The sequence below is a fragment of the Phyllobates terribilis genome, unplaced genomic scaffold (assembly GCF_046119375.1).
Source record: "Phyllobates terribilis strain yellow unplaced genomic scaffold, ASM4611937v1 Scaffold_5993__1_contigs__length_47655, whole genome shotgun sequence".
NCBI lineage: Eukaryota > Metazoa > Chordata > Amphibia > Anura > Dendrobatidae > Phyllobates > Phyllobates terribilis.
In genome coordinates, this window is record NW_027368737.1 from 1 (window position 1) to 12547 (window position 12547).

Consider the following 12547-nt stretch of genomic DNA (forward strand, 5'->3'; position numbering starts at 1 on the left):
GTTTCTTGATAACAGGTTCTCATAGATGAAGATTGTCCACTTCCATGCTTGAGTCCTATTAGCCCCTTTTGCACAACGTCTTCAAACCTACTTGGATGCCATTCACATGGATAGAAGTTCTACACACAAGAGATCAACAACGATTACAGAATTCATGCATGATGTTTGTAGGAGTAATTGCTTCTTATGTATAATTATGTTGCAGCTGGACCGTGTTTGTTTTCATGACTTATTTATGGTATGTGTGGTCATTTTTTCAATGCATGCAATTTCTGAATCAATAATCATGTTCTTTTTAATTGTCTAAATAATGAATCATTACTATATGATATGTACCATAACTATAGTTTAAAACAAAAATAATGTTGATACACTCATAATACAGTATGTAATGTTACTTATTTTAAATATTCAATTTCTAAGTAATATTTATACTCTCGTGGTGACAGGAATGAACCCCCTCGTCACGATCTGAGACTCTGCCTCCTCGTGATCTGGGACATCTCCCTCATAACAAGCTGGATAAATCGCCTCATCACAAGACTAGAGTATGTTTTTCTAGCAAATTTTCTGGTGTTGAATAGCAAGGTCGAAAATAAACTATTTAGTGTTATTATTATAGAAGCTTGTTATTGATGTTAGAAAGTCGTCGTAACCGTTGTGGTATTAAAACATGACCATTGCACAAGTTACTACGAAAACGGTTATTAATCTCCGAAGGACTGAAAGGCGATTTTGGTCCCTCTCCTCTGGCGTGTAGGTGGTGGGTTTCTCGTCGGTGTACGAGGTTTTCGTGTAGGTGGTGGGGTAATTGTCTGTGATTTCGTCGGTCGATTCTTCAGTATGGTGGGATTTGAAGTGGATAAAGGTGGTAATTTGCATTTGACAGAGGCGGAGAAAACGGTTATTGTTCAGACAACTGTTCCAACTGGTTCGTCTCTTCGGAATTCGCATGTTCTTGTGGGTTCGCTGTGTACTAAAAAGACTTTTCAATTCTTATGCGTTGAATACTACGATGAAGGGTGCCTAGCGGTTGAAGAATGGCTTTTTCTTCCGTGAGTTACAGAGTAATTTGTTTCTGTTTCATTTCGCTGATGCTATAGATAGAGAAAAGGTGCTGGAGGGAGGGCCGTGGTCGTTTGACAAATCTTTGCTAGTTCTCCGCGAACCAGGGTCGGAGCAACCATCTCAGATGACCTTCTCAAAATCGCTATTCTGGGTTCGTGTTTATGACTTGCCAGTATCTGCTATGGGGATCTCAGTGGCTAGAGAAATTGGCAACGCCATTGGTGGTTTAGTAGGAATTGACGAAATTGAAATTGGAATCTGCGGATGATTTATCAGGCTACGTGTGATGGTTGATCTATTAAAACCGCTCCGTCGAGGCTTGATGATTAAACTGGAAGGTAGAACGATTTGGGTTCCTTTGAGGTATGAACGTTTGCCAAATTTCTGTTATTCATGTGGATTCATTGGTCATGTGGAGTTAGAATGCGAAGAAGAAGAAGCTAGAACTTCTCAACAAGAGTATGGTGATTGGTTGAGGGCTTCCCCAATTAAGCATCGTGATCGGGGCTCAGAGAGAGATTATGAGAGGGAGGTGATTTCTTTTATCAAGGAAAGCAGACAAGAGGCGGGAGGTGAAAAAACTACACCAGCAAACAGTCATGCGACTGAACACAATTTACCTATGGCCTCTTTGCTGGAATTTGATGATTCGGTTGAGATGAACCTGGCTAAGTTAGATGACGAGACTAGTTTTCCTGAGGGGTTTGTACAGAATATATCTAAAATCCTCATCGATCAGTCCACGGCTTCTAAGCAGTCGCTGAGCCAGTTCTTAAGTTGTCTGAATTCTGTGCAAGCATCAGATTTGGGAAAGGTAGGTATACTTCAAGATTCGAGGTCTGAATTTTCCACACATCAGAGTAAGAAAGGGTCGACTACTAAGTGGAAGCGTTTGTCCAGGGCAGGAAATAATGCTCAAGTAGATCCAGAAAATGAAAGTTTAGGCAAACGAAAGGGGGTGATTACGGAAGAAGGGGTGGATGTCTGTTCTGATGTGAGTCTGAGAAAGAAACAAAGATCTAATTATGCTTCTGATGCAGTTGCGATATTGGCGGGAAGGGTCGAGGACTCTTCTTGCCGGACACCATGAATGTTATAGCTTACAACTGTCGGGGAATGGGGAATAGGCCGTCAGTTGATCGTCTTATCGAATTGGTAAGAAGGGAGTCCCCGAAAATTTTGTTTCTTATGGAGACAAAATCTGTTACGAAAAGGATGGATTTCATTCGGAGAAAGTGTGAGTTCACGAATGGCTACAGTATCGACTGCATTGGGAAATCAGGCGGTTTGAGTTTGTTGTGGATGGATTCAGTTGATGTTTCGATACAATCCTATACGGCACACCACATTGATGCTATTGTTCGTACTAGTGCTGATAGTGCCCCTTGGCGTTTTACTGGTATGTATGGGTGGTCAAAAGCGGAGGATAAACACCATACGTTTTCTTTACTCGTTCAACTGAATACTCTCTCTAATTTACCGTGTTGTTGTATAGGGGATTTTAATCACGTGTTAAGTTCTCAGGGTAAATAGGGAGGTCGACCTATTGATTTTGATCTGTTGTCTCAGTTTCGAAATGCTTTGGCAGCTACAGGGCTGTCGGAAAGGGTACGAGATTTACTTGGGATAATGGGAGAAATAATGACCACTTTATTCAGGAACGTCTGGACTATGCTTTTGCTAATGAACCTTGGCATGAGTTATTTCCTGATATTCGGTTAATTCATCTTGAAAGGATAGGCTCTGATCATGTTCCCATACAATTACTCATGGAGAGACGAGAGGAGAGTTATAATCACAGGAAGGGCCCGAAGCTATTTCGTTTTGAGGCAATGTGGTTAAGTGATGATTCTTGTGCGGAAATTGTGCGTAATGCTTGGCTAAATCCAGGTAGCCAATGGGTTGATTCGTCTGTGCTCGGGAAGATCACTAGATGTGGGGTGGATTTGATAGAATGGGACATAAATCATTTTGGCAATGTGCGACGTAATCTAAAGTCTGTTCGAGATGAGCTGAGATTGATGGGAAAGAATGGGTTCACAGGAGATCAAATACCGCACCGGAAGTTTTTGGAAATAGAGGAACAAAACCTCATGGATAAAGAGGAGATGATTTGGTTGCAGCGCTCTAAAGCGAATGAATTTTGATGGGGGGACATAAATTCAACATATGTCCACTTGAAAGCTTCGGGAAGGAGGAAACGAAACACGGTTCGCAAGCTTATTGATGAAGATGGGTGCGAATGGCGTTCTACTGAGGGTAAAATGAAGGTGGCAACTGATTATTTCAAGAAGTTATTCAATTCTGAGATTCAAACTTCTCCTGAGGCTTCCTGTTTTTCGCGCTGTTAACGGAGGCAGACAACACAATGTTACTTATGCCGTTCACTGCTGACGAAGTGAAAGAAGCGTTTTTTGCTATTCATCCAACGAAATCCCCGGGACCGGATGGAATGGCAGCGGTATTTTATCAAAATTTCTGGGACGTCGTTGGGAAGGATATTACTACTTTTATACTGGGTATTCTTAATGGAAATGATTTTCCATCTTCGTTCAATCACACTTATATATCTTTGATTCCAAAGAACTTCGACCCTAAACGTATGCAAGATCTTCGCCCGATCAGCTTGTGCAACATAGCTTATAAAGCCGTCTCTAAGATTTTAACTGCTAGATTGAAGGGGTGTTTGTCGAAGTTAGTTTCGGAAAGTCAAAGTGCTTTTGTTCCTGGACGAATGATCACTGACAATGTTTTGGCTGCTTATGAGCTGTTTCATTATATGAAACATAAGAAGAATGGTAAAAAGGGGTATTTGGCACTGAAATTAGATATGGCTAAGGCCTACGACCGGATTGAGTGGAGTTTTCCGGAGCATTGTATGATACGGTTGGGGTTTTCTCAGCAGTGGACGAAACTAATCCTTCGTTGTGTGTCAACGGTTTCCTTTTCGGTGTTGATTGACGGTAGACCATCACTGCCTTTTACCCCATCCTGGGGGTTGCGTCAAGGTGACCCTTTGTCACCTTTTCTTTTCCTTCTTTGTGCAGAAGGCTTGTCAAGTATGCTACGATTCTCAGAACAACAACGTCATATCAGCGGTATTTCTATTTGTCGTTCTGCGCCTACGATTTCACATCTGTTTTTTGCGGATGATTCAATATTACTTGTGAGAGCAACCTGTCAACAGAGCTCTGAACTGAAAACTATTCTCCATGTATTTGGAGCAGCGTCAGGACAACAGGTAAATCTTACAAAGTCTGAACTTTCCTTTAGTGGAAATGTGGATCAAGTTCGTAGAGCGGAAATTGTTGATATTCTGGGTGTGAAGGAGGTTGATAAGCATGACAAGTATTTGGGTTTACCTACTATGGTGGTTCGTTCAAAGAAGCTTATTTTTGGACAACTGAAAGAAAAAAATTTGAGGCGTGTTTCGGGTTGGAAGGAACGAACTTTATCTCGTGCTAGGAAAGAGGTGTTGATTAAATCTATTATTCAGTCAATACCGATGTTTACTATGTCCTGTTTCAGATTACCTTCAACGTTCTGTCATGAGTTGGAATAGATTGCTTGCTCATTCTGGTGGGGTCATAGTTCTACCGGAAACAAGCTGCATTCTGGGAGCGTATGTATGGTCCAAAAAAGAAGAGAGGTCTCGGATTTAGGGACTTCAACTTATTCAATATTGCTCTCTTGGGCAAGCAGTGTTGGCGTATATTACGTAATCCAAATTCATTATTGGCCCGACTTCTTAAGGCTAAATACTATCCTCAGTCGCATTTCTTCGAAGCACAATTGGGCAGCAAGCCAAGTTTCACTTGGCGTAGCATTCTGCAGGGAAGAGATGTTGTTAGGGAGAACTGTTATTGGAGTGTGGGAAGTGGAGAACTAATCAATGTGTGGGAGGATAGATGGTTGCATCGTCCGTGTTCGTACAAGGCAGTGTTCTAAAAAACGCTAGGCGGATGCTAAGCGGTGAGGGGGGGGGGGGGGGGCTAGCGCCTAGGCGGGGCCTAGGAGGATCAATATTATAAAACTTTTTTTATATTTTAATATGATTCCTTATATGAAAAACTAAATTGAATTATATTATTCATAATTTTCATAGTAATTCATAATTTAACTATGTAATTTTAATATAAGCACATAATTTGCTAATTAATCATCCAAACTTTATAGTATTCGTCATAAATAAGATCCACAAGATCACATAAAACAAAAATCATATAATTTTTAACACATGATTCAACGTAAATAATATTAAATAATTATTCATATGTCATAGTCGCAGTCGCAGACTCTTAGAGGACGTTGGTCGCAGTACGAGGGCGAGGGACATGGAGAGCCAAACAAGGGTGAGAGGTGGGATGAGAGGTGAGGTGAGGTGAGAGGCAGTCGGTGGGAAGAGAGGTGTCGACATGACAAGATGGAGTTGAGAGGTAGTAGGGATGACAAAGTTCTCAGTTAAGAGGGAGAGGATGAGAGGTGAGAGGCGGAGGCGTGGGAAGAACGAGAGGCTGGGATTGATTTTTAACTTTTAAGTTAAATAAGAACGCACACCCCTTTTAAAAAAAGAATGCATATCCCCACCTAGAAAAAACGGAACGCCTAGGCGGGCGTAGCCTCCTAGGCGGGGGATTTTGTTTCCACCACCTAGAAAAAAAGGACTAGCTCCTAGTCGGAACGCTAGGGTGCCGCCTAGCGCCTAGGCGGGGCCTAGGCGCCGCCTAGGCGGGTCTTTTAGAACACTAGTACAAGGCTGCGAAGCCAGTATCTGGTGTCGATTTGAATTTTCGGGTGTCGGATCTGATTGACTGGGAAGAAGGGCAATGGAATACAGTAGCTGTTCAGCGCAATTTGCTTCCTTGTGATTGGGATATTGTTCAGCATATACGGCTTCCGCAAACACCAGCTACTGACGAGCTTATTTGGGCGCACACGAAAGATGGTTTCTACAGCGTGAGAACGGCGTATTACGTGCTTCACCAGAAAACTCAGGAAAGACGTAGGGGAATTTCTCCATCAGATTCTATTACGGTTGCTGGAAATTTGCTATGGCAGAAGCTGTGGAAGTTAGAAGTGCCACCTAAGGTGTTATCTTTTGCTTGCAGAGCTTGTAGAGATATTTTACCTGTCAAACACAACTTATATTTACGAAAAATCACCATTGATGCCTTGTGTGAAGTATGTGGGAATGCAGAGACGGGCGTTCATGTGTTGCTGTTCTGTTGTAAGGCGCAAGTGGTGTGGAAATTGCGCCCTGTTATGGCACAGCTTGGGAAATATTCAACATCAGTTCTGGATTTTTTCTCCAAATGTGCTGATGTTTTGTCTGCAGATGTTATGGCAGACTGGGTGTTGATTTTATGGGGTATTTGGCGTGTGCGTAACAGGCAAATCTTTGAGAACGAGATGATTGAACCTACAGACCTGTTAGAAGAATGTACAAGTTGGGCCAGAGATTTTAGGAGTAGTAAACTTTAGCTGAAGTTAGGCATTCAGCAAGTAGCTGGCCCACGGGTCTGGCAACGGCCTCCTTTGGGTTTGGTGAAGGTTAATTGCGATGCGTCGGTGTCGGAAGGATTGGGGAATGGGATTGGTTTTGTGATTCGTTCGTCAACGGGGGAAGTTGCTTGGATGGGAGCGAAACGAATAGATTCCGGGCATAGTGTGGAGCTGAACGAAGTGGAAGCAATGTTGTTGGCTTTGCAAGAGTGTGTTTCTCAGGGGTTTAGTAGCATTTTAATTGAGAGTGATTGTCTTTCTTTAATTTCTAAACTTCGTAGATGTCGTCCTTGGTTGGGACCTTTGGGTGTATTAATAGAGTCTATTAGACAGGTTAGTGGTACTGTATCTGTTAGACGGTGGGACCATTGTAGGCGGAAAAGCAATTCAGTTGCTCATTGCCTTGCTAATGTTCGTCCTTCTAGACCGGTAGTATCTAGTGATTTTAGTTATTTTCCGATATCAGTTGCGAGTCTTGTAATGACAGATGCTAGTTAACGAAGTTATCTTTTTTCCTAAAAAAAAAAAAAGTCGCCCTAACCTTTCAGTTCATCTGTGTGAAATGATTAAGCGAGTGCTTCTATTGTGTCGTCGCTCAATTCATTTTCCCTCTCTAATTATTTCAAATTATCCGTGCGAGATTCCGTGTTTTCGTTTGGTGTGGTAATTTACTGATTTCTACTACTCCTCTAATCACATTTTCAAGACGTTGAAACTCTAATCACATTTTCGGCCCCAATAATTTAATTAAAGAATATTTCAACATACATAGAGATATATCTATGAATCGTCGCACTATTGACAGTTTGGAACAAGTGGTTAATTTGCAAAGTCAATTGATAGTATATGATTAAAATATATCTTACTTTATTCAAGATACTGTTTATTTCATAAAATATTATTTTAATTCTTAATTGAAAATAAAATCTTCTGTTTTATATATATAAAAAAAATGATGTATTATTAAAAATTTAATATTGTATTTTTTTTTTCGGGACTATCGAGGGTGTCTGACCGTTACTAGCGAGCCCAGTAACCCCACAGCTAAGGCAACTACCTCATCACTCCTTAGCATGGTTAAATAAGAAAACGACGCAATCTACGCAATTCTTGAATTTTAAACCCACGGTGAAATATTGCACATCTCAGAAATTTACTCCTCATTTATCACTTTGCTATCATCATAAAGCTTATATCTTATATTTAATTATAAAGATTTCATATAATAATAAAAAATATCTAAAATGATCTCTCTATACATATAAAAGTTTTTTATGGAAACGAATAGATCGGATCGAATTGGAAAACGCAAAAAAATAAACAAAATCAAAGTTATAAAAGTATTATATAAACACAATTATTATTTGCTATATATAAAAAATATTTTTTAATATATTATAACTTAATATAATACTTTTATCAGCACTATTTGTTTATTTATATATATTGAATAATTATAAATTATTTATAAATTATTTTATTTCATATAAACTTTTTAAATAAATCACGTATGTAACACTCGTATTAAACTAGTGTCGACCTAACACGCAAACTTTATAGTTGGAGAGAATCCAGTTAAATAAAGTCAATGAAGATACCAAATACTATTTAATTTATATAAAAAAATACTATATGATTGGAATTTAAATAACATTCGGACCAATTTCTATTGTAACCAGTCGATGGCATTAGACGGGTCATATTTATACAACTTTCATTTCCCATATAATTTATGTTCCTTTATATAAATACATGTTTTTAAATAATATTTCAATTAAATTAAGGTAGAATTTTTTTTTTCTAAATCACCTTATTAAAGTGTTATTAGAAATGTAAAGAGAAATATCTAGAAAAATAAAGTAGTTTTAATGTAATAATTGTATGAGATCAATACGATAGAAAAAGGAAAAAAATGATAAAATGACATGTATATTCAATAAAGTGTTCTAAAATAACATGTATTTGTATTCAGAGGGAGTACTTAAGTACGCTAGCCATCATCTTTAGTTTTTTCCGGAATATCGTATAATTTCAGGATGGTTGATATGAGAATAAGAAAAAAATAACCTCCACATATGATTTTATGTAAACGAATTAAGGCCTTGTTTGATAAATGCTTCTTATTACTTATACAATCTTTTCTTGCAAATATTTATCTTATTTTCAATACTCGTGTAAATGATTAAATTTTATTTTTTTCTATACTTTACTTCTATTTTTTTTAAATGCACAATTTTTTTTATAAAGAGTACTTTTTTAGTTAAATATATTTTTAAATAAAAACCTCTTTATAAATAATAAAATACTTATAAATACACCCACCAAATAAACTCTAAGTGTCTGCCATGGACTAAACAAGTACTAGCAATTCTTATGTTTGCATATTAAAAGACGTGGATGGCATAGTATTAGAATTGAAGTATATGTAATTCCTAAGTTTGGTTGTTGGATGAGAGTCTTGATCCTGAGAGACATTGTATTTTGGGTTAAGATTATGCTTAAGTATAACCGGTTGGGCCAAATAACCCAACAAAGAAGACACTATGTTTCACGAGTCACGACTCATCTCTCACATGTTGCAGCTCACTCGAGCCCCTCTTAGTAATAATAGTAGTAGTAGTAACAAACATACCCAGTGTATGAACTATATATAACAACATCCTGCACCAAAACAAAGATGCAGATCAATTCATGACACCTCAATTCTCAAGACTCTTCTTAGCCTTGCTCTTCTCGGCGTAGAAGAAGTAAACCAGAGAGAGGATTGAGAAGGCAGAGAAGACCCCGGATGCAATATCAATGGAAACAGTACGGCCAGAGATCCCGACGATGGTGAAGAGATTGGTGGTCTTATCAGCATTGGTTGATTGGCCATAAGCCAACTCTTTGTCACTTGAGTCATAGACATAGGCCCTCACAAAGTAGGTGGCGCCGGGGATCTCCTTCTTAATGGTGTACACTTCCGTGGTGTTTGAAGCTGTGAATGGCTTGGTGAATATGGTGAATTGGCAAGTCTTGTCCTTGGCTATGTTGGCAAGGTCTGTCTTCCTCCATGGCCTGTCCAATTGACTGACAGGCGCGAAACAAAGCTTCACCTTAACGGTCTTGTATGCGTCTGTTCCAGATGTCGCGCTCGAGCCTAGCCCCCATGTCACTGTCACTGTGTCCACTCCTGCTTTCAAAGCTGCGCCATGAACACAAGTTTTAGTGATTCTGTGTATATTTTTATGTTTATATTTATCTCATGCTTTCACGAAATCTGAAGAGCAGGATGTACACACTTATACTCTATTTACCTTTCTCTTGAACGGTATCAGTAACGACAAGAGTGTTGGCTAGATCAGAGAAAGGGCGACCCTTTTCAGCTCCATAGCAACCGGAAGCCATGGCAGAGATCAGAATAGCTGCAACAACAAGAACTCCATTGATACCCGCCATTGACTTTTTTGTTTTCTTGATTCTTCCTCTCGTTCTTTGTTTGAAAACAAAAGAGGAGATTGTACTTGAAGCTTTCAATGATCCCTTTGTGATTCCTTGATGGGAATGAGAGAGGATATACCGCTCTATTTATATAGAGTATTGAATTGGTATTATGTTATAAATTCATGACGTCAATAACTATGAATATAGTAATGCTGCAGGAAATGTTCGCATATGTGATTGGCACCTTTACGGGAGGCAGAAAAGATGAAAGAAAAAATAGCATTGAAAATGGAAGAACTAAGTTCATGTAACGTGGGGTTGAAGGATTTTGGCTTGCGTGGAGATACTCGGAATTGGCTTTAGATTCAGCTGAAAGGGTACGAAGATTCTTACTATTTATGTATAAACAATGTGCAAGTTCATCATCTATTGATGTGAGTCATAAATTGTGAGCTGGTTTTGCCTAGCTTGTTGACTTTTTCATGGTGATTGTTTATGAAAATCGGTCTGAGGGCCGTTCGGTGATTTTTTAAAAAGAAATGAAACCATAAATATACATTTGGTTAATTGTATTTCATTCTTGTCTTAACGATTTTTCCAATTTAAACTCTAGTTATATAGTGAAAATATATATGGTTAATAAATCTTCCTTTCTTGCAAAGAACAATAGTTTAAATGCATGATCAACTTGTTTATTTGTTAAATTTTCATAAAAGATGTGTTTTGTTTTGTGGTGCTTATAAAGCTAGAAAAGCCAACCACTGATATCATTGTTAATTCCTTCGTTGAGATGTGGAGAAGAGATTTAATGGATTAAACTAAGATGAAGATGAATACTTGATCATATTAATTATCTTTTTTGGACTTTTCTTCCCAAAACTTGGGTAAAAGGGTGCCCAACCCCACACGTAATTTATGCTTGGTTTTTGTTAGATCTTTTGCAAGTTCGATTTTTTTAATATAAATCGTTTGGTGATTTAAGTAAAAAGAGGTGAGTTCCGGTGAAAACAATCTTTATAGTGTGAAGTGTGAAGCATGTTGAGCTATTAGATTAAAAAATGGAGGGCTGAGACCAAAAGATGGGTTTTTTAATGGATCTACGCGGTGACATTTTTGTAATTAATGTTGAACTGTTTTTTTTTTTTTTTACGTTTTCTGGGTGATTTTTTTATCCCCTTAGATGTGAACATTAGCGTGTTATATGTGAACATTAACGTGTTATATGTCTACCCGAGAAAGTTCGCACTTCGCACCATAAGGGATGTTTTCACCGGATCATTCTAAGTAAAAATATATATAAATACTTCTTTCAAAAAAAAAAAAAAATACTAATAATAAATCCATCGTAAATAGAGAGCGTACCAACAAGGCTAATGACAAGAAGACGCTACACCTATTTATATTCTATTTGATCACAACAAACTCTATTCGGTACATTAAATTGAAATTTATCAAAAATACCTTTAATTTAATTATCTTATGTGACAAGAACGGTAGGTGCTAAGAAGTGAATTTTGAAATTGTAAATTCCTTCATAAAACAAAGCCTACGAGAGAAGACTTTTATACCTTAACAGGTGCAATGCCATCGGTTAAGTTCACATATAAGATTTTGAAAAATGGTTCAAAAAGTATACTTCTTATTTTCTTTGAATTTTTTTCAAAGGAAATAGTTTATCTCCGTTTCGCACGTATGTTCTTCTCTGAACAAATACATGCAAAAAATCGTTTAACCACGAGTCCACGTTTTAGAGAATGAGCATGTTTTGAGCTGAACACATGAACAAACACCAGGAATTTGCATATACATATGTTTCTCGGGAAGAATATGGCGCTAAATGCATGTATTGTGGTGTGTGAATGCTCGAGGAATATGTTCACATATTTTTGGACCTGAAAACATCAATATATCTGACACAGATAAATTTATTCTTTACGAGTTCTGATGAATTTTGTCAAATCACTCAGTATTAGGGTAGGAATTTTCGGTTTCTCTTAAATTTCTAGTATACTTTTAGTTGTGTAATCAGGACCAACCATATATCACTTGTTCATCCGACGATCTATATTCACCATTTTTCTTATTATTCTCTTCGTTCCTTTTATTTTTTTTACATTTTTTATGCATTATTCACATTCTTATAAAAAAAATTGGTTTCTCTTTACGTATATGAAAGAACTTAATCATATTTGATCTTCTTTTACTCGTCTCGATAAATATTTTAATAAGATATACATTTTTATATTTTTATGAACTTAAATTTGAAAATATTTAATATAAAAAGTGTATTTACGAATATGTAGAGAAAAAAATAAAAATAAAAATGATGAATGAAAGGAGTACTACTTACTCTTTCACGTACCTCCAGAAAAGCTCAAATTCTACTTATCTAAAAAAGTATGGAGGACTCCCATCAAACTTGAACTTATCTAATATCAAATGTTCGTATAGACAGGACACCCAATAATTGACATGCTGTGGTAGTTTTGACCGTTTTCTAATGTGATGCCTATTAATAAATAAAAATTGTGAATTGTGGTGTTAATATCGTATT

At 37.6% G+C, this 12547-nt stretch overlaps 1 protein-coding gene across 1 annotated transcript; it reads right to left on the minus strand.

The window, feature by feature from the left end:
• Positions 1-9269: 9269 nt before the first annotated feature.
• On the minus strand, positions 9270-12120 carry LOC141250627 (uncharacterized). The gene is made up of 3 exons (XM_073670048.1): positions 12030-12120; positions 9867-10133; positions 9270-9754 (listed from the first exon to the last, which is right to left on the minus strand). Exons 1-3 carry the CDS (start codon positions 12118-12120, stop codon positions 9270-9272), a joined length of 843 nt encoding a protein of 280 aa, XP_073526149.1.
• Positions 12121-12547: the final 427 nt, after the last annotated feature.

Excerpts from the sequence above, each read along its gene's own strand:
- LOC141250627 (XM_073670048.1), bottom strand. The coding sequence starts at position 12,120 with ATGCATAAAAAATGTAAAAAAAATAAAAGGAACGAAGAGAATAATAAG. Across the intron at positions 10,134-12,029 it reads GGATGAACAAGTGATATATG|AGCGGTATATCCTCTCTCAT; the intron begins GTTGGTCCTGAT and ends CTATATAAATAG. Across the intron at positions 9,755-9,866 it reads TGATACCGTTCAAGAGAAAG|CTTTGAAAGCAGGAGTGGAC; the intron begins GTAAATAGAGTA and ends TTCATGGCGCAG.